Here is a 22,052-nt window from a genome sequence, read left to right on the forward strand (position 1 = left end):
AATTAAGCACCAAAACATCATGTTATACAACAAATCTGGCAGAAAAAGTAGTTCAATACGCAGTAATGCTACATAGTAATTACTATATTTACGAATTTCGCACCAAAATATCATGATATATTGAAAACATTGACTACAAAAATGCGTTGGATAATCCAGAACGTTGGATAAGCGAGTGTTGGATAAGTGAGACTCTACTGTACTTTATTTCCCATACCACCATACTTCGCCACAGCAACGCGTGGCCGGGCATAGCTAGTAATAACTATGTGGTAATTACACAAGCTATGAGGAAACTATAAGCACTATCTATAATGGTAAATACCTAAAGCTATTATCTTTGTGAGAAGTACAAGCTATAGGTAAATACAAGCTATGGGTAAGTACCTAAACTATGACCTATGTGGTAATTACGTGATATAATTGCCTGTATTGGTTTGCCAGGCCAAAAGAAACCCAGACAATTCTTTTGACCGAACTCTTGCTCTGGAATGCAAAAGGAGGGAAAAAAAGCCTTTAGAGACTAGTTCACAGGCTGAACCATCTCATCCAATCCTACAGGGGAGTCCCAAGCTCCACCCCCAAAACAAGAGCCAATGGAACATTCCACCCAAGAACAGCAAAGCAGGAAATAAGCAAGGGAGAGAAACCCAGAAACACATCACATGTATCCTTGCTTGCAATTGCTAGGTCCTTCAACACAAAACTCTGGTCACCTCTGGCAAAAGCATAATATAGAATTTCCTAGAGAAGCTGGAAAATTCCTAAAGAGGACATATTTGGTCAAATATGGGTAAGTGAAACTGGGTACTGGTCCTGCAGATACAAGGGTTGTACTACAGTACATGTAATTTGAGGCCATTTTACTGCAGAGCAAATGCTTGGGATCAGTCTGTGTCAATGCTTGTTACTCTCACTGGATCAAAAAAGTATGTGATCTGCTCTATCCCAAAGACAAAAACATAATTGCCTCAATAGGCCCGGGCTGTGGCGCAGGCTGGAGAGCAAGCCAGCTGAAACCAGCTGCAATGAATCACTCTGACCAGGAGGTCATGGGTTCGAGGCCCGCTCGGAGCCTATGTTTATCTTGTCTTTGTTCTACGTTAAAAGGCATTGAATGTTTGCCTATATGTGTAATGTGATCCGCCCTGAGTCCCCTTCGGGGTGAGAAGGGCGGAATATAAATGCTGTAAATAAATAAATAAATAAATTGGTCTAGGCCTGCCTTCCATATCCCTAGGCCCAGGTTATTTGGATCAGCTTCCTCCATCTTATTGACCCAGTTTGTGGACAATGGATGGAAACTCAGGGAGATTTATATGTAAAAATATGAGTGTTTTAGATAGCTGAGTCCTATAAGGGTTTATAAATCATAACAATCATTTTGAATTGTGGAGCTGTTGTAATAAATTATTACTTGTACTCAGCCCCAGTCAGCGGTCTGGTTGCAACTCTTTGGAGCACTTGAAGTTTTCAAAGAGTCTCCAAAAGCAGTCCCATGTAGAGTGTGTTACTGTAATCCAAATGGGATGTGACTAAGAACTATTAAAAATATAAAATACATTTTGTGACAAAAAGTACTTGAAGATGATTATGTTGATCAGAACTGATCCAAAATTATTGGCTTTTGAATGAAAAGGTAAGATAAAATTTAACTTTCCTGGGATATACTAGCTTGTTCAATTAACATTTTATTGAAAGCAAGAAGAATGGCTTGGCCTGAAAGAATTAATTACTATCTTGAAGTGTGAAAGAAAGACTGAGTGTGTATACACATAGCTGTGTATGTATCTGTATTAGCACATGAACCACAACATTTGCTGTCTCTGGAGAAGAAAGAGAAGATGACTCATTATAGTGGGTTCACTGGCTCCATGGCAATTCTGTTCCCCCTGTCTCCCCCGAATGTGGCAGAAACATGGATGGCCATATCCGAGATTATTAAACCGCAGTAACATGTGCGTATCTGCACCTGCAGTTGTGCATCGCCCCCATTTTAGCTACAGGCTATGATGGTTGAAACCATGGACCAGGAGCCTGCACATCAGGAAAGCCTACTGTACTTACAGGACAATGTAGTTCTTAAAGGATGACAAAACCAAAGAAAATACATTAAATACAGGAACAACGGCATCTTCACAAATATTTCATTTATATCCACCACCCCCGCTTGTCACTTTGACAAACCTTGATCATTAAGTACTTATTTCCTCTTCAAAGAGTTCCCTGCATTTCTGTCTCTGGAGAATGAATATCAAGCATGTTCTTAAAATTATGCTAGGTGCATCTCTCTTGAGAAGTGAGTATGATTAATTGTTTCAGAAATATTTCTGTGTAGACAACATTAAGTCTGAAAAGCACTTCAGAGGTCTTCAGTTGATATCATGATCTGTAAACTAATTAGGACATCAATATTTATAGCTAGATTTTAAGTGTGTTAACTCATATGCCAGTTCTACATATAATTTTTAGGACATACACAGCATTTACAACTCCCAATTCTAAGTGTTCAATACGACTTACTCCCAAGCACAAAGGATTGCAGCTGTATATAAATAATGGGTTGGATAAATGGTTAAAATCTGTAAAAATGAAATTTGAAATAAGTAAGAGTATTTTTTTTCAGAAGCGGATTTTGATATGGATACTTTAGCCAGTACTTTATTTGTGGGAGATATGTTCCTGAACTTACCAAGGAAGCAAGAAACCCTAGATAACAGCAAACCCTATTGAAATGAATTACTTCTCTTGGAGGACCTAGAAAACTCCTAGAGGTGTATTGTGACAGCACGCTAGGGGAAGGGAAGGCTATTGTGTCTGGCTACCCAAGTGGCGATTGGTTTACCCTTTTATTGTACCTCAAACCTTAAAGTAAACACTATTGAAGCTGGTTAAAGATAACCAAAAATATGTTTATTGAACACAGGAAATGGTAAATTTAGGCAGGATTCTTGAACATATAATAGAAAACAGAGATTGTAGATTGGGTTTAATTACACAGAAAATAAACCTTTACTGTATTAGAAACAATATGAGGTAAAATCACTGAAATTATAAAAAAATAAAACTATATTGATTGAGAATGAAGGGTATAAAGACTATAAAAGATAAGCACACAAGCTATGAGGAAACTATAAGCTAAGGTAGGTACTAGGCTGTGAGGTGAGGTAAGTACCCGCTGTGAGGTGAAAGCTTTCTATAATGTAAGTACAAGCAGTGGTGGTATATTCTATAGGCTATGATGGTAACTATAAGCTAAGATATCTTTGAGGTAAGTACCAACTATGGTGTTAAGTACCTAAAGCTATGAGGAAACTATAAGCTAAATACAAGGCTATGAGGTAAACTATAAGCTATGCTCTTGATAAATACTTTAGGCAATCTATATATATAAAAGAGTGATGGAATCCCGGCAACCAACAAAACAACAAAACTAAACACCTCACAACCTCGAAAATTGACAGCACAACCCCTCATCCACGCTTCTAGGTTGATACAACAAAAAGAAAAGAAAAATAAAGTCCTAATTACAGGGAGAGGAATAATTGTTTTTATCCAATTGCTGCCAGTTAGAAGGCTAAGCTCCACCCACTTGGTCTCCTAGCAACCCAATCAGCCCAGGGGACAGGCAGAGTTAGGCCTCACTTAGGCCTCTTCCACACTTCCTATAAAATACAGATTATCAGATTTGAACTGGATTATATGGCAGTGTAGACTCAAGGCCCTTCCACACAGCTATATAACTCATTTATAATCTTATATTATCTGCTTTACCCTTTACCTTAACTACCACCAATTCCTCAATACAGCAGAGTCTCACTTATCCAACATAAACGGGTCGGCAGAACGTTGGATAAGCGAATATGTTGGATAATAAGGAGAGATTAAGGAGAAGCCTATTAAACATCAAATTAGGTTATGATTTTACAAATTAAGCACCAAAACATCATGTTATACAACAAATCTGGCAGAAAAAGTAGTTCAATACGCAGTAATGCTACATAGTAATTACTATATTTACGAATTTCGCACCAAAATATCATGATATATTGAAAACATTGACTACAAAAATGCGTTGGATAATCCAGAACGTTGGATAAGCGAGTGTTGGATAAGTGAGACTCTACTGTACTTTATTTCCCATACCACCATACTTCGCCACAGCAACGCGTGGCCGGGCATAGCTAGTAATAACTATGTGGTAATTACACAAGCTATGAGGAAACTATAAGCACTATCTATAATGGTAAATACCTAAAGCTATTATCTTTGTGAGAAGTACAAGCTATAGGTAAATACAAGCTATGGGTAAGTACCTAAACTATGACCTATGTGGTAATTACGTGATATAATTGCCTGTATTGGTTTGCCAGGCCAAAAGAAACCCAGACAATTCTTTTGACCGAACTCTTGCTCTGGAATGCAAAAGGAGGGAAAAAAAGCCTTTAGAGACTAGTTCACAGGCTGAACCATCTCATCCAATCCTACAGGGGAGTCCCAAGCTCCACCCCCAAAACAAGAGCCAATGGAACATTCCACCCAAGAACAGCAAAGCAGGAAATAAGCAAGGGAGAGAAACCCAGAAACACATCACATGTATCCTTGCTTGCAATTGCTAGGTCCTTCAACACAAAACTCTGGTCACCTCTGGCAAAAGCATAATATAGAATTTCCTAGAGAAGCTGGAAAATTCCTAAAGAGGACATATTTGGTCAAATATGGGTAAGTGAAACTGGGTACTGGTCCTGCAGATACAAGGGTTGTACTACAGTACATGTAATTTGAGGCCATTTTACTGCAGAGCAAATGCTTGGGATCAGTCTGTGTCAATGCTTGTTACTCTCACTGGATCAAAAAAGTATGTGATCTGCTCTATCCCAAAGACAAAAACATAATTGCCTCAATAGGCCCGGGCTGTGGCGCAGGCTGGAGAGCAAGCCAGCTGAAACCAGCTGCAATGAATCACTCTGACCAGGAGGTCATGGGTTCGAGGCCCGCTCGGAGCCTATGTTTATCTTGTCTTTGTTCTACGTTAAAAGGCATTGAATGTTTGCCTATATGTGTAATGTGATCCGCCCTGAGTCCCCTTCGGGGTGAGAAGGGCGGAATATAAATGCTGTAAATAAATAAATAAATAAATTGGTCTAGGCCTGCCTTCCATATCCCTAGGCCCAGGTTATTTGGATCAGCTTCCTCCATCTTATTGACCCAGTTTGTGGACAATGGATGGAAACTCAGGGAGATTTATATGTAAAAATATGAGTGTTTTAGATAGCTGAGTCCTATAAGGGTTTATAAATCATAACAATCATTTTGAATTGTGGAGCTGTTGTAATAAATTATTACTTGTACTCAGCCCCAGTCAGCGGTCTGGTTGCAACTCTTTGGAGCACTTGAAGTTTTCAAAGAGTCTCCAAAAGCAGTCCCATGTAGAGTGTGTTACTGTAATCCAAATGGGATGTGACTAAGAACTATTAAAAATATAAAATACATTTTGTGACAAAAAGTACTTGAAGATGATTATGTTGATCAGAACTGATCCAAAATTATTGGCTTTTGAATGAAAAGGTAAGATAAAATTTAACTTTCATGTAAAGCGTTCAAATAAACATTCAAATTTTCTTTTTGGAGATTTAATGAGCTGAATGCTAGTTTCAATTGACATGTTTTAAGATTGTATATATGAAGCAAGGAAAGGAATTAATCTTTATATTAGAGTGCTTTTGAACAACATATAATTGACTGGCTTATATAGTCTGCCATTTATAATCTTGAATAAGGCTAATGTTTCTCTTGACTTGGTCTCTCACAATTCCAGTTTATCTGGTAAAGTCATGGAATTCAATAGAAGCAAGAAGTGCTTGACACCATGCAAGACTGGAACCTTTTGAGCTTGCGGAAATAACTTCTGTGCCAGGATGAGCATTGTACCATTGGCTCAGAAAATAAGAGCTCTGCTCCAGTTGTGATAAGTCACAGATGCTCTACTTGGTGCAAGCTTCACATATTTACAAATATAGTCAAGCATCTTTCTAAATCTTCTCACTTCAGAAGTCTGTTTAACATTCTTTTGCTGGGTTATCGTGAGCTTTACATGCAGAACTGCTTGTTGTCTGAGCAGACCATAGTGAAGCAAGGTGATAAAGGCAGCATTAAAGTGTGTATGGCGGTATTGCAAGAAAAGTGTTTCTTATCGGTTGCTGTGTGGTAAAAGCAGGGAAAATATACTTGCTGCTATTCTCTGTTCCTCTCCTCCTAGCACTGGGAAACGAACTTGTATTACATATAACAGTATGTAAAGCTGTCACTGTATTCTGTTTATTAGTGCAAACCTTTCCCCAGTTTCCATCGATTTAAGTACTAATTGTCAGGCACTCGTGCTTGCTAATAGGGGTGCATATGTGAGCTCTGTGTGGATTTCTTGCTAATCACTTTATTGTTAGAAAGATGCCTTTCGTCATCCCAAGTGATCTACCCTTACAGAATACATTTCAGAGTTTTATATTTGGAATGTTATGTGCATTGCTTTCCAGGATATTTTGTCTGTGTTGGTCTCAGTCAACAAGAACCTAATAACAAAAACCCAAGAGTCATAAAGGATGGATGTGTTGGGAACGGCAATGAGTGAAGTTCTGTTTTTTCCTATTTAGGAACAACCTCTCAAGACTTCAGAGTTGTATTGAGACTAAAGATGGGAAGACCTGGGAAAAAACAGGAAAAATGGTGAAAAGGCAGGATTTTCCCCAATTTTTTCAGTACCTGGTCCCCCCATTTTTCCAGTTTCTTTCCAGCCCTTCCCATCTCTACTGGAGTCATTTGGCTTTGTGAGGGTGAAAACAAGATGTGTGCTTCCTCTTCTCCTATTTCATGTACAAAAGCTGTCCACCCTAAAAGGCAGATTTTCCATACTGAACATTTCCTCTACATTGGAAGGCAACCGGTTTTTGGGATGCAAGGGAGGCCGATAGGCATGGATTTCAAATTATAGTAGTTCCCAATTCCTGTTAAGGCTAAAATGGGAGGAAAGGCCATGATTATCTGGATGAATCCTAAAGCATTTTACGAATTGGACTATAACTGCTGTGATAACCTAATTCCATTTTGAATATGGGACAAAGTTCAGTTAACTCATTACCCTCACTGTCCTATTGACTTGTTTTTTTTACCCCTTTGGCTTTGAATTCAATAAAATCAGATACCCAAGTGCTATCTGTATGGTGGTTCTGAAACAAAGACTTTGCTGCTTGTATTTGAGTTTTGTGATTGTTTGTTGATTAAAATTAGATTAGTATTTTTATATGACATACACCGTAATGCTATTTTCTCTTTCATTTTAACTCAAAGGTAAGATCTTGAGAGATGGAAATGCTTGTCTCATTAATTAAATTTCTGACTTAAGATGAGCATACTTTCTAACTTGATTGATACAACCCAAGAAGCTGTTTGAGGTCATGGAATATAAATGTGATGGGCTAGTCCAGACTACGTTATTAATTTTATGATCTCATTTAATTACATGGGTAGGAAATGCAATCAATTTAAATTAGGATTAATATGGTCTATTTATGGCCCAACAACATATTTTAAGGCAGTAGCAAAGAACTGTAAACTAGATCCACTGGGGGAGGGGAACAACAGCCTGGCGAACACTATATTACCCACGACCACAGAGAACCGCCGAAAGGCTAAACGGAGGGCTGCACAAACACAGCAAGGACCAAGTACAGAGAGCACAATAATCCCAAATAAACAGTTCGAGGGGAGGTCACAGGGGCTTACATGTCTTTACACTAATGCTCAGAGCATGGGAAATAAGCAAGACGAACTCCAACTCCTAGCACAGCACCACACATACGATGTCATAGGCATCACTGAAACCTGGTGGGATGACTCCCATCACTGGAATTTAACCATTGAGGGCTATAACCTCTTTCACAGAAATAGAACAAAGGGGAGAGGAGGGGGAGTAGCTTTATATGTCAAAAACAGTTACGTTGCAGAAGAAATGCAAGACTGTAATCCGGGAAATCAGCTTGAAAGCATCTGGATAAGAATCAAGGGAACCGGGACTCAAAAAGATCTTGTCGTGGGTGTCTACTACAGACCTCCGAGTCAGGATGAAGGACTTGATGAAGCCTTCTGTCAACAGCTGACCAAACAGGCACAAAGAAGAGATATAGTAGTCATGGGCGATTTCAATTATCCCGATATCTGCTGGAAAACAAACTCAGCCAAGAGTACAAAGTCCAACAAATTCCTCACTTGCCTTGCAGATAATTTTATGGTCCAGAAGGTAGAAGAGGCAACAAGGGGATCAGCAACTCTTGATCTAATCTTAACAAATGTGGAAGACCTGATCAATACAGTTGAAGTGGTTGGATCCTTAGGGGCAAGTGACCAAAAAAGGTTTTTTTGCTTACGTTGGTAGAAAAAGGAAGAAAAAGGAGGCGATAGGGCCATTGCAAGGAGAAGATGGGGTGATGGCGACAGGAGACAGGGAAAAGGCAGAACTACTTAATGCCTTCTTTGCCTCGGTCTTCTCAGAAAAAGAAAGCCATCTTCAACCTCAGCAACACGGAATGGACGAAGGATTGGGGGAAATCCAACCCCAAATAGGGAAACAAGTTGTCCAGGAACACTTGGCCTCTCTAAACGAATTCAAGTCCCCAGGGCCAGATCAGCTATACCCAAGAGTACTGAAGGAACTAGCGGAAGTTATTTCAGAACCACTGGCAATTATCTTCGAGAGTTCTTGGAGAACGGGAGAAGTCCCAGCAGATTGGAGGAGGGCGAATGTGGTCCCTATCTTCAAGAAGGGAAAAAAGAACGACCCAAACAATTACTGTCCGGTCAGCCTCACATCAATACCAGGCAAAATTCTGGAAAAGATCATTAAGGAAGTGGTCTGCGAACACTTAGAAACAAATGCGGTCATTGCTAATAGTCAACACGGATTTACCAAAAACAAGTCATGCCAGACTAATCTGATCTCTTTTTTCGATAGAGTTACGAGTTGGGTCGATACAGGGAATGCTGTGGATGTAGCGTACCTGGATTTCAGTAAGGCCTTCGACAAAGTCCCCCACGACCTTCTGGCAAACAAACTAGTAAAATGTGGGCTAGACAAAACTACGGTTAGGTGGATCTGTAATTGGCTAAGCGAACGAACCCAAAGGGTGCTCACCAATGCGTCGTCTTCATCATGGAAAGAAGTGACAAGTGGAGTGCCGCAGGGCTCCGTCCTGGGCCTGGTTCTGTTCAACATCTTTATTAACGACTTAGACGAAGGGTTAGAAGGCACGATCATCAAGTTTGCAGACGACACAAAACTGGGAGGGATAGCTAACACTCCAGAAGACAGGAGCAGAATTCAAAACGATCTTGACAGACTAGAGAGATGGGCCAAAACTAACAAAATGAAGTTCAACAGGGACAAATGCAAGATACTTCACTTCGGCAGAAAAAATGGAAATCAAAGATACAGAATGGGGAACGCCTGGCTTGATAGCAGTGTGTGCGAAAAAGACCTTGGAGTCCTCGTGGACAACAAGTTAAACATGAGCCAACAATGTGATGCGGCAGCTAAAAAAGCCAATGGGATTCTGGCCTGCATCAATAGGGGAATAGCGTCTAGATCCAGGGAAGTTATGCTCCCCCTCTATTCTGCCTTGGTCAGACCACACCTGGAATACTGTGTCCAATTTTGGGCACCACAGTTGAAGGGAGATGTTGACAAGCTGGAAAGCGTCCAGAGGAGGGCGACTAAAATGATTAAGGGTCTGGAGAACAAGCCCTATGAGGAGCGGCTTAAAGAGCTGGGCATGTTTAGCCTGCAGAAGAGAAGGCTGAGAGGAGAAATGATAGCCATGTACAAATATGTGAAGGGAAATCATAGGGAAGAGGGAGCAAGCTTGTTTTCTGCTGCCCTGCAGACTAGGACACGGAACAATGGCTTCAAACTACAGGAAAGGAGATTCCACCTGAACATCAGGAAGAACTTCCTCACTGTGAGAGCTGTTCGACAGTGGAACTCTCTCCCCCGGACTGTGGTGGAGGCTCCTTCCTTGGAGGCTTTTAAGCAGAGGCTGGATGGCCATCTGTCGGGGGTGCTTTGAATGCGATTTCCTGCTTCTTAGCAGGGGGTTGGACTAGATGGCCCATGTGGTCTCTTCCAACTCTACTATTCTATGATTCTATGATTCTATGTATGGGAGACAGGAGCCAATTTTCCACTTTTGCCCCTTCACAGATGATCTGGTGCCTGCTAGGCACATTTGAAGTGCACATAGCATTTAGGATTGCCCTTTCCCCCTATTTTGGCCTATTTTGATGGTGTTTGGGGTTTAGGGGCTTTGGTAAGTGAAACCATTGCATACTTTTGGGACATTTGAAAAGGAGAAAATACCTGAAAACTGTTCTTTTAAAACATTGGAGGGACTCAGCAGCCACCGATAGCCTATAGGCCACCTTTTCCTCTCCCTGTTTTGATATGTTTTTGCAGTCAAGAGTGGAAGTCTGACTGTTCTGAGATACTAGCACTTCTTCGTGTGGACAAGAAGACCTGATATTTGAGTTAATCTTAGACCCTATGGGATTTCTGCTGTATCAAATCACCCTTCTACTAGCATTGTTCTCTATCCAGTGACATTAGAAGTGATGCTTCAGATCTTTTAAGGCCAACAGTCCCTGCCGCCAATGCCATCTTTTTAGAATCGTATCTTCTCTTTGAGCACACAGACAAATTGACGACTGTAGTGATATTTAGGAGTTGTTGTCCAAGAACATCTTTCTAGGGAAGAGTTTCTAAAGGGGAAGACATGTTTGTTGCAGCAAAAACAGACTTCCGTGGCAACTCAAGTGTTGTGTTAGGACATCATCAGATGAGATTTTTTCTTCCTTTTATCACTCTGCTGGGATGGAGCCGGAACGGAGTCTGCCAGAGCTTATCATATGACACAGGGCTACTTCCGGTGGGGATCCGTCATGGCAATGTGCTAAAAGGAAGAAAAGAGGATACACCATATCCTCATTGAAGAAGTTGGGGACAGTGTTTGAGGAAACCGGGAACAGCTGGGAAACATTGTGGGATGGCAACTCATGACCAACCACAGCAAGGCGACAAAGCTGGCCACTGTCTCACAGTTTCCCCCACTTCCCCATGGTTTTCCCTGTTGTCACCTGGCTTCTAAACCTCCATCAGATGAGGTCCTTAGTCTCTAAGGCTCCAGGGGCTTTTTTTGTTGTTTTCACTGTGCTACTCATCACACAAACGTATTTGTGATGGGTAGATACTCAGTATGTGTCTCTGGAAACTAGTTCAAATAATTATGAATCTGTGTGTCTATGAAAATACTTACTAATTTGGGTTCTCCATCTTGCGTTTCTATCTCCTTACTGAAAAATATTTTTAGATCACAACTCATAATTAAAAATAAGCATTTTAAGCCTCTAAACATTGTATTTTATTTGCAGTGGCAATCTGATAGCACGGAGGCTTAGACAGTTTTAATAGTGTGAAACAGCTCTGTGTGGAATGTTATGATTGGCTTCTGCTGGTAGCTTTTTTTGGGTTGTGTTAGAGGTAGGAAGTTCAGGGTTGAAATTTTTCAGTGGAACGGTATCCCAGATCTTTGTAGGTGAATTTTGTGTGGCAATCTCAGTAAGTGGGATGAGAAAGCTGGTATAAAATTATGAAATTAAGTTGTACCCATGTGAAAGCTTTAAGCCAAACTTAAGAATTTGTACTTCCCCTTCATGGACATCGGGGAAATGAATTACAATTGACAGATTTTGGGGCCCTCTTGTCATTCTGGTATCTGTGATAGCTCTGATGAGAAAGATTGGATTCTGTGAGAAAACTTGTTAAGATTCTCTTCCCACCTCTTTGGTTTTGGAGAACACACACCTGATGGCCCCAAAAGAACTACATTTTGTCTGGTTTGTGGCTGCTAGATTGCTAGTCAAATGGGTACTGTGGCTCTTACGTTCTTGTCTCAAGCATTTAAGATATGAGCTACTGAGTCTGTACTTAGGGAGAAAACCAATACATTTAAGAAAAGCTTGGGCATTTTCCCCCATCAGCATAAACTATAAGATTTTTTTAATCAATGCATTGCTTCTGTAATAGCTTCAAAAACAAGGAAACCTTTCAAGATTTGCCTGTGTAAAAGCAAGGTTTCCGAAAATTCATAAATTAATACAAAATGGGTAAGGTATGATTCCTACATGTAGCTAGAAAGTAGTAGAAATACATTTCAAATAAATAAGAACCCAGCGTTACAGTTGTTCTCTAGAGAAGTTAACAGACTTAATATAATTTCTGTCTGAGGTAGTACCTTTCTTGGTATTAGCTTAAACATAAATAATATTGACAACAATGCTAAAGAAGCACTAATTTTTGTGGCTGACATTAAAAATACATTCAGCTCAAGCCTAACAAAGCAAATATGACTCTACATTGATGGTCTACCATGTAAGCTTTCAAGATAATAAAGTTTCTTTCTGCTTATTTTCTACCTACATAGGAACTTGTATATTTCAACTTTTTTGTGTCAGGAGCAACTTGAGAAACTGCAAGTTGCTTCTGGTGTGAGAGAATTGGCCGTCTGCTAGGACATTGCCCAGGGGATGCCTGGATGTTTAGATGTTTTACCATCCTTGTGGGAGGCTTATCTCATGTCCCCACATGGAGAGCTGGAGCTGATAGAGGGAGCTCATCCGTGCTCTCCCCAGGTTGAATTCGAACCAGCAACCTTCAGGTCAACAACTCAACCTACAAATTATCAGTCCTGCCGGCACAAAGATTTAACCCAATGCGCCACCAGGGGCTCCTATATTTCAATTAAGAATAGAGACTGTTTCTATTGAGTTGGATGATATATTCTCAAAATGAACAATCATTCTTATCAGAACTAAGGACGGCTCAAGCTATAGGCTTAAAATCATTATGGTTTAATTGAGATGTCTTGAAATGTTCTCCACTGTTCCCTCTTAAAGCTTTGTCTACACAAAGTTGAAGATTTCACCATTAACTCCACCTTGTCTCCTCATTGTCTTTCCTATTGCCAACTGCTCTTTCTAATCTTTTGCCAAATTCAAGAGACATTTTCAATGCATGGACATCACTTTGTTGGTTCTGGCTTGGTCTAACAAAAGTATTGCTGTAATATGGAGTCTGGGGTGTTTGGCCTGTGCTCAGTGCTAGAGATCTGCAATTCATCTTTGGGGAAGCAGTTTCTGTTTTATGTATTGCTGTTTTGTTGCTTGATGGGGTTTGCAGAAGTAAGAATACGTCTGCAACCCCCATCAAGCAACAAAATGGCATTCAGAAATAGGATGAAAAAGCTTTCAAATATATTTTCTTTCACCTCTAATGGCTTCTTTCACCTCTAATGGCTCTCAAAATGTTAGCATTATATTGCATTTTCCTCTTGGATTTCATATTTTGGTCCTGTTAGTCTTTACTGTGCTTTTATTCCTGAACATCAGTTAAAGTTGGTAACCCATGTCTACACTGTAGGGAAACGTCTGTTTTGAAGTTAACACTTTTTGGCAAGGGCAGGCATGTGACCAAACCCCATGGAAATCTCTCTCACGCTTGGCTTGCTTGTTCCTATATGACTGACTGATTGTTCACTTTGTGTAAAACAAGAGGACCAATGTGGAGGAGCATGCTGGAAGTTAATGCCCTGTAAGAAACAAGTAACATGGCAAGTGACACAAGCCAATGTTTGGGTGTGTGTGTGTGAGAGAGAGCGAGAGTGTGAAAAGTTGTTCAAGATGCCTGATCTTTGCAATGTTCAGAATCCCCTAACAAACATGGGCTAGCTGGATAAGGGAATCTGGGAATTGTAGTCCAAAAAGACAATGTTTCTATGTGCTGAGAGTAATGTAAAGTAATGTCAACTGTTCAGCATTGAATCATTGCCTTCTGTATGCCACTCTGAGTCCCCTTCAAGCTTGAGAAGAGTGGGATATAAATAAAGCTTAATAATAATAATAATAATAATAATAATAACAACAAAACAACAACAACTCCCAGAATCCCCAGCTAGTATAGCAGATGATTAGCAGTGCTGAAAGCTTAAGTCTGAAACACTTGGAGGCAAGAGTTGGACTAAACAATTGTGGAAATTCATACTAGAGCATCTATGCAATATGACTGATTCATGATTTACTTAGGCCATTAATAGGCACAATTAGTTCATTTGAGATAGGGAGAATTCATGCACTTCTGATCTAATTCTGTAAGTTTGGTATGACCATCACAATACGGTAGGGTTGCCAGTTCAGGATTGTGCCTGTACTGTTAGCGATGGTATAGCTCCGCACTGGTTGCCAGCTCTTTTTTTTCTGAGTAATTCCTAAATTTTGTTACCTTTGTGTGAGGTAAAGTATAATGTAAGCTTCCTTATGCTTAAAATAATTGTATAGTAGATCAGTACAAATGGGTGAGATATTTATTTCATTTTGGTTTTGAACGGTATGATTGAGAGCTATTTATTTCAGCGTGGACATACAATTACTGATTTTATCATATTTGGGGCTGAAAAGATATGAAGACTTTTGAAAAAATGCTGGAAAAAGTACAGTTAGATAAAGCCTCGTAAAGTACCTTATCCATGCGGATAAGGACTAAGTCAGTGCAGAGTTAAAACTTGTGGAAATACAGATTGTAAGATTTTGCTAAATGGTGTGAGCAATCCCTCAAATGATGTGCCCTCAATTCCAAAGTTAGAATTCTATGACAGACTGATTTCATATTTATGCAAACCATATGTGATAACATGATTTGCATATTTTCTAGCTGTCATTTTAACATAAATTTCAGCCAGATCATCAGGTTATTTGAAAGGCAACTCTCATGAATAAGAACCCCTTTCCGTTGACAACAAAAACTATACCTGCACATAACCTAGATTCAGTTTGCGTTTTCTATTCTATATACAATACACATTGATTTATTTTTCCAGTGCCTTAAAGGGAATAGCAGTATCCTTAAATCAGGAATTGTACCATTCATAGGATGGTTGTTTTCTAGATCTTTGCAGTAGCTAATTTGGGATTTACTCATGTTGTATACTGTATCAGAAACACATGGAAAATGGCAGGAATGGGAAAGTCAAGATAGTGTGTCTTATTAATACAAATGAGGGCAGGCAAAGTATAGAGAAATATCTGACCTAGAGGTAACACTATGTTTGTTCAAGATTGATGTCCCTATGGCTATTCTACTTGATCTAACCCTAGTAAGATTTTGGGAGATGCAGGCTTTAAGTATTTACTTAATGTTTGCTGGTCATAAAAGAGAGAAGGAGGACACTTTCCCACTACACAATTGTAATGCTATTACTCTGCTTTTGCTGCCATGACAAAAGAATTCCTGAATTTTTAGCCTGATGAGGCCATGCGAGCTCTCTGACTGAGGATTTTAAATACCTCTGTTAAAACTGCAAATCCTGGGCTGATATAGGATGTTGCTATGGCAGTTAAACTGGAACCATAGTCCTATAATTGTATAGTGTGAAATTGTAGATTATGGTTCCACTTTAGAGGAATGGAAAGAACAATTGTGACACACCAAACCTACCTCCTCGATATAAAAATGCCTTCTGCAATATTTCCCCCTCAAGGTCGTAAGTGTAACGCCCACAAATATATACATTTATGTGGCTAAATGTCCTTCCTTCTCTGATCTGAAGGAATTGTTAATTTGGTGGGAATCTTAAAATTGCTGACGTTCTTTTCCATCCTGACTCTGTATTGTCTTTTCCAACAAATGTATGAAACGAATGTATATGTGTACCTTGTTTTAATAGCCTCATGCAAAGAAACCACACAAAACTCTGCATTATATACATGTATATGTAGACCTGATTCCTTCTTGAAAATGCAGAAAATATTCTGTGTGATTTATTTCTTCTATGTTTTCAAGACTACCTTTCAAGCATATTTGTGTCTTGATTGTGATTTTCCTATAATATAACCTCATTTCAGCTTCTGTTTTTAGGCAGCGGGGGGGGGGGGGGGGGGGGAGCTGTTGCTATGATCTCTCAAATGCTTAGGAAGCTCCTGGCCTGACCCCAGCTAAATGTAAGAGGAGTTGCCAGGTTTGAGGAGAATGCATGACAGCTGCTAAATTCATGAACATCCTCTGGGATTCAGGAAGGATAGAAGAAATCTGTTATAAAATTACTGGGTAAAAGAGACTCAAGAAATCCTAATTAAAAATGAAAGATTCCTCCTAGCATCTAAATAAGAACTCAGACAAAATTGGAATAAAACTCCCAGAATCCCCCAGCCACTGGTGACAGTCCTTAAAACATTAAAGAAAAGGTTAAGGTTTCCCCTTCAGTCTAGTTGAGTCCGACTTTTGGTGGTGGTGCTCATCTCCATTTTTAAGCCAAAGAGCCAGCGTTGTCCATAGATGCTTCTAAAGCCATGTGGCCAGTATGACTGCATGGAGAGCTGTTATTTTCCCGCCGAAGTAGTACCTATTGAACTACTCACATTTGCATGTTTTCAAACTGCTAGGTTGGCAAAAGCTGGGGCTAACAATGGGAGCTCATCCCATCCTGCGTATTCGAACTGCGGTTTAACCTGCTGATAAAACCCATTAAAAATGACCATATATTTAAAAATAATATTAAACACTCAATAATTAAATTGATTTTTTAAACTGATCCACTTGGAATTACTGTGTTACCTTGAGTTAAGAGTTTAATTTGTGCTGTGACTGAATTCTTAACTCAAATTGCTCTTACCTCAAAGCAAATATCCCCATTCAAATGCTATTAATCTGTTCTGCGCCCCCCCCCCCCAATTCACATAGAACAATAAAAAAGAAAAATCACCTTTAAAATGGTAGTAGCATAAAGTTTGGCAAGGAAGCACAAAGTGAAGAGGCAAAAGCATCATTTCCTTCATACTGTACTCATTCCAGCCTCTCTCCCTCTCTTGCTCTCTCTTCATGAAGCCAAATATGAATAAAAACCACACAAAATCAAGTAACCCAAAGTTCATCAAAGCATATAAAAGCAAAGCAGACATCAATCTCCCAAAGTGGACAAGGGCATGAGGCATGGAGGCTGCTCCCTTGAAGCCCTAAAATCCTGTACTCTTTCGCTAGTGCTCTCTCTGGTGCAAGCTCTTAACTCAAAATGCTGCTCATATGTCACAGCAAAACCGTCCAAGCAACAGCTCTTAACTCAAAACACGCTAAAGTTGGGACATCCTTAAGTCAAGGTTCCATTGTAATGTTAACATTTTCATAGCCTGATGCTTTATCTGACCTTAACTCAGAACTCTTGAGTAGAACTTACCAGAGTGTAGCAGTATATGGCATTTTCCCTTTTTTATGCTTCTCTGATGATGGACATCTACTAGAAAGAATGCTCTAGTATCCTATCTCAGTTCACAGCATGCTAAAGACAGAGCATTTAAATGTTTTGATTTCCAGTTCATATAAACATAAGTGCACTGAAAGCAGTAAGGCAGTAATATGTTATGAATGCTTTAGTGGCTTTCTAGAAATATTTTGGGGTTTTCAACATATCTGGTATCTAATTAGATATATTCAGCACATCTAATTTTTATAAAGAGGCTGCGTGAAACAGTGTCTCCATGGTGAAAACTAAACTGTGGTCCTGGGGACACTGTGTTTAGCCAGCCTTCATATAAAAGAAGCAAACAGCTTCCTGCATGGCTAAGTTCTACAACATTTTACTGCATGGATGATTACTATTACATTAATAGATTTTATGCCCCTTCAAGCAGCACAGGAATGCCTTTATTCCATGCTTAATGCTCACTTTTCTTTGCCATCGAATTTATCTTATTAATTTTTTCTGAGTGTTGGATAATGCACGTGTGCATGCCGTAATCAAATCTTTCCAGATGTGTGCTAGTCAAGGATAAATATTGACACCCAGTTGATGATTTACAAATTGATCCTGTCAGTTGATGTTTCCTCTTCGGCTTTCTTTTGCTACTTTCTGTCTCTTGGCACATTGATCTTGGCTGTCTAGAATGGGAATCGTTTCAGGGTTTCTCCTGATACCTGTATTCCTACTCTGTGCACAGCCCTTCTCCTTATCTGAATGATGTATTTGCTTTGCTTGCAGATCCTATCCCTGTTTAAACACAGTGGTTGCTTCTTCAGAGCATTCTAAAAAGAGAAAAGAATTACTCTGGAAACAAGGATTAATAGCTAAGGTTTCTGTGAGTTTCAGGCTGTATGGCCATGTTCCAGAAGTTTTCTCTCCTGACGTTTTGCCCACATCTGTGGCAGGCATCCTCAGAGGTTGTGAGGTTTCTGTGTGTTGGATAATGCACGTGTGCATGCTGTAATCAAATCTTTCCAGATGTGTGCTTGTCAAGGATAAATATTGATTCCCAGTTGATGATTTAAAAATTGATCCTGTCAGGTGACGTTTCCTCAAAACCTCTGAGGTTTTGAGAGAAAGCTTCTGGAACATGTTCATACAGCCCGAAAGACTCACAGCAACCCAGTGATTCCAGCCATGAAAGCCTTCAACAATACAATAATAGCTAACTTTTAACGTTATATTAATACAGTGTGCTATATGAGCGCTTATCAAACTAATCACGTATTTTCTCTTCGTCTTGCATTTCTGCTCAAGTTCTTTCGAGTGGTGTCAAGTATTAGGGGTATCACAGAAATGAATGACAACACAAGTTGAAACAGCTGCTGGATTCATGTAACTTTCTGCTGATTTGTTTTGTTGGATGGCAGGTTGTTCTGTCAGCCCAACTATGACATTATGATTTCTTATCATTCGCATTTCAAGACTGAAGGCGGGGAAATTATGCAAAATGAAACACAGTTCCTTGGTAGATAAGATGGCCAAACATGCCCAAAGTCATCTTCATGCTGGAAGGCCATCTGTCAAGGGCAGTGGTTCTCAACCTGTGGGTCCCCAGTTGTTTTGGCCTTCAACTCCCAGAAATCCTAACGGCTGGTAAACTGTCTGGGATTTCCGAGACTTGTAGGCCAAAACACCTGGGGACCCACAGGTTGGGAACCACTGGTCAAGGGTGTTTTGATTGTGCTTTTCCTGCATGGCTGGGGGTTGGACTAGATGGCTCTTCCAAATCCTATTACTCTATGATTCTAAGTCCATGATTACTTGAGAGTTGGCGATATGCAGACTGGTCAAACCAATACTTCCTTTGTTTATTTGTCACAAGAGACAAAACCCTGAATCACGGTTAACATGACGAAAGGAAACTTCAGTCACATATTGCTGAATGTGTGATTCTGTTCCAAATTTGATCATATACTTCCTGTCTGAAAAGCAGTGTTTCCTCATTTCAAAATCAGGGATGTCTTAATTGTATGAGAGGGATGTGGTAAGATCACATTTGCAGAGTTGTTGCCTGCCAAGTGTTCACAGTAATAAAACACAGGCTTTGAACCTAAAAACTGCTCTAACAGAAATGGAGAGCTAAGGTTCTGTCATGGAATTTCCTTATTTTTAAAAGTCTATCACAAAATCTTTATCTTAAACCAGTGGTTCCCAAACTTATTTGGCCTACTGCCCCCTTTCCAGAAAAAATATTACTCAGCGCCCCCTGGAAATTATTTTTTAAAATTTTTAATAGCAATTAAACAGAAATATATATGTATTAATGTTTCTACCTTTTTTGTAAAATATAGTAAAGAAAGGTGTAAATTAGAAACATTGAAGTTTGAAATTATGAAACTATTTTTTGAACTCAGAATAGAAAGGTAACACAAAAAAATGCACCTATGGCCATCACCGTCCCCCTGGATCGCTGCAGCGCCCACCCAGGGGCGGTAGCACCCACTTTGGGAATCACTGCCTTAAACCCATCATGGCTTTTTAGAAGTGATCTCCAACAAAGGTACAAGGAACCTCAAACAATCAATTTCTTGTGTTGTTGAAGGCTTTCACTAGGTTGCTGTGAGTTTTCCAAACTGTATGGCCATGTTCTAGAAGCATTCTCTCCTCGCGCTTTGCCCACAGGCAAAGCATCCTCATAGGTGTGAGATCTGTTGGAAATTAGGCAAGTGGGATTTATATTTCTGTGGAAAGTCCAGGATGGGAGAAAGAACTCTTGTCTGTTTGAGGCAAGTGTGAATGTTGCAATTGATCACCTTGATTAGCATTTAATGGCCTTGCAGCTTCAAAGCCTTTGAAGGCTGCTTCCTGCCTGATCAATTTTTTGTAGTTGGTTACTGTCTTCAGACATTCCAGCTTCTGCTATGTCTTCTTGGTTTTGTTTGTATGTTTGCTTTGTTGTTTGACTTCAGACCAAATATATTTTAAAATTTGTTATGCATATTCTAGCCACTTGTATCTTTTTAACCATGACTTTTGCGCTCAACTTGTGTGTGTTTTTGGGTGAGAGGTAGGTAGGATAGAAATAAATTAAAATCCTAGAAAATTTGTTGTTGAGTTATGGATCTCAGGTCTGCATTTGCCATCTTGGTAAGATGAAACTTTAAACATCATCTGGCATCGAACTTCTTCTACTGGAATGTCACCTTAAAGCAAAATTGGTCATTTCTCCTGGTTGAAGCATCCAAGTGGCCCCAAATCATCTTTGGAGAGTTAGGAAACCTACCAGAGATCATTCTCAGCTGATGGGGGGCTGTAAAGAAGAAAAAATATATGCATCATTAGAATATTACATTTTGCCTATTGTACGCAGTTTATACAGATAAACTCCAGAGATAATCAGCTCCAATCAGGGTACAAATGAACTCTAGTCTTGGGATGAAGATTTTGTTTGGTTTTTATGAGCTAACAATCTATACCTCTTGAAGTAAAGACTGAACTGGAATGTAATTGTCTTCTAGTTATTTTAAATAGGAATATATGGCATGTTGATGAACTGCTGGCAGCATACCACGGTCCATTTATAGATGGCTTCAGTTTGTCATTATATTCATATCTTTAATGTAACTGTCTAATCCATGCATGGAGGGGGCTTATTAAGAAGTTTGGAAAGGTCTGAAATAATGTGGAGTCCCTCAATTACCTTTATTTTCTGAGTTGATAGACTGTAATTTTTTATTCATTTCTTGGAACTGAAATCACTTATCACCCAATCCAAAATTATATTGGACTGTTTTCCTCACCTCGTTTTACTTTTCCAGGTTCTTAGAAAGGAACAAAAAGCTGGACAGAAATAGCATGGAAAAGGAATTGTAGGAATTAGACAAGTTGCAACACTGTAAATAGTGGAGGAAAACTCTGCATTTTAAAGCTTGCTATAAATAATGGCTATAATTCTTTTCTGGTGTATTTATGGGATTATGCTGTGCTTTTATTTTGGAGTGGGATTTACCATACATGCAAGGAACAAGTATGTTTGAAGATCAAGTTCTATCAATGGGATTTAGTTGTCAGCTGATTCTTTTATTTTTGGTGGTGGCAAGTCACAGTAATACACCATTTCTCTTCCTACTTCGGAAGCATCGTTGGCTGTTGTTGCTTGGAAATCTTCAGCAAGTCACAAGAGTTAGACATGTGGTAGGAACTTATTTGTGAGCATAAATGTATATCTGTTTATTTCAGAGAGAGTGGGAGAAAAGGAAGACTTTCTCCTTCAACCCAAATTGTTGCCAGATCATCACGATTCACAGCTCTCCCCTTGTATAAACAGCCCAACCCCACTAAAAAAAATCTTGGTGTCTTGATCATTGCATAGACTGCATCAGTTCTAGATTTTTTGACATATTTGTAATGGTTTCTATTGGTAAGCAGATGCGATCAGTAGGTGGCAGATATGGGAAAACTAGTACAATTTTGGATTCAGCAGGTCAAATATATCCAGAAACAGGTTGAACATTTGAGGCCCCAAAATGTGTGTTGACCAGTGTGCAAGGTTTCTGCTTTTTGTTTGGCTTGATCTTCATAGATGGATTTCATGTCTGTGTTTTCTATTCTGTCTGATTCTATGCTCCCTCTATTAGCTCCAGCTCCATGCGGGGACATGAGAGAAGCCTCCCACAAGGATAGTACAAACATCAAAACATCCGGGCATCCCCTGGGCAACGTCCT

The 22,052-nt window shown here is 39.6% G+C and overlaps 1 protein-coding gene across 11 annotated transcripts in view; it reads left to right on the forward strand.

The window, feature by feature from the left end:
- dock4 (dedicator of cytokinesis 4) overlaps positions 1-22,052 on the forward strand; it is a 329,858-nt gene that overhangs the window by 63,013 nt on the left and 244,793 nt on the right. The window contains exon 1 of one of the 11 annotated variants that reach the window (XM_062982449.1): positions 2,691-4,722. The exons of the other annotated variants lie outside the window; for them this stretch is intronic. Coding sequence (XP_062838519.1) covers positions 4,719-4,722 — 4 coding nt within the window. The 5' untranslated portion in view covers positions 2,691-4,718. Of the gene's footprint in view, positions 1-2,690; positions 4,723-22,052 lie in introns of those variants that run through there. 11 annotated transcript variants of the gene reach the window in all.

This window comes from Anolis carolinensis, chromosome 5 (assembly GCF_035594765.1).
Source record: "Anolis carolinensis isolate JA03-04 chromosome 5, rAnoCar3.1.pri, whole genome shotgun sequence".
Lineage (NCBI taxonomy): Eukaryota > Metazoa > Chordata > Lepidosauria > Squamata > Dactyloidae > Anolis > Anolis carolinensis.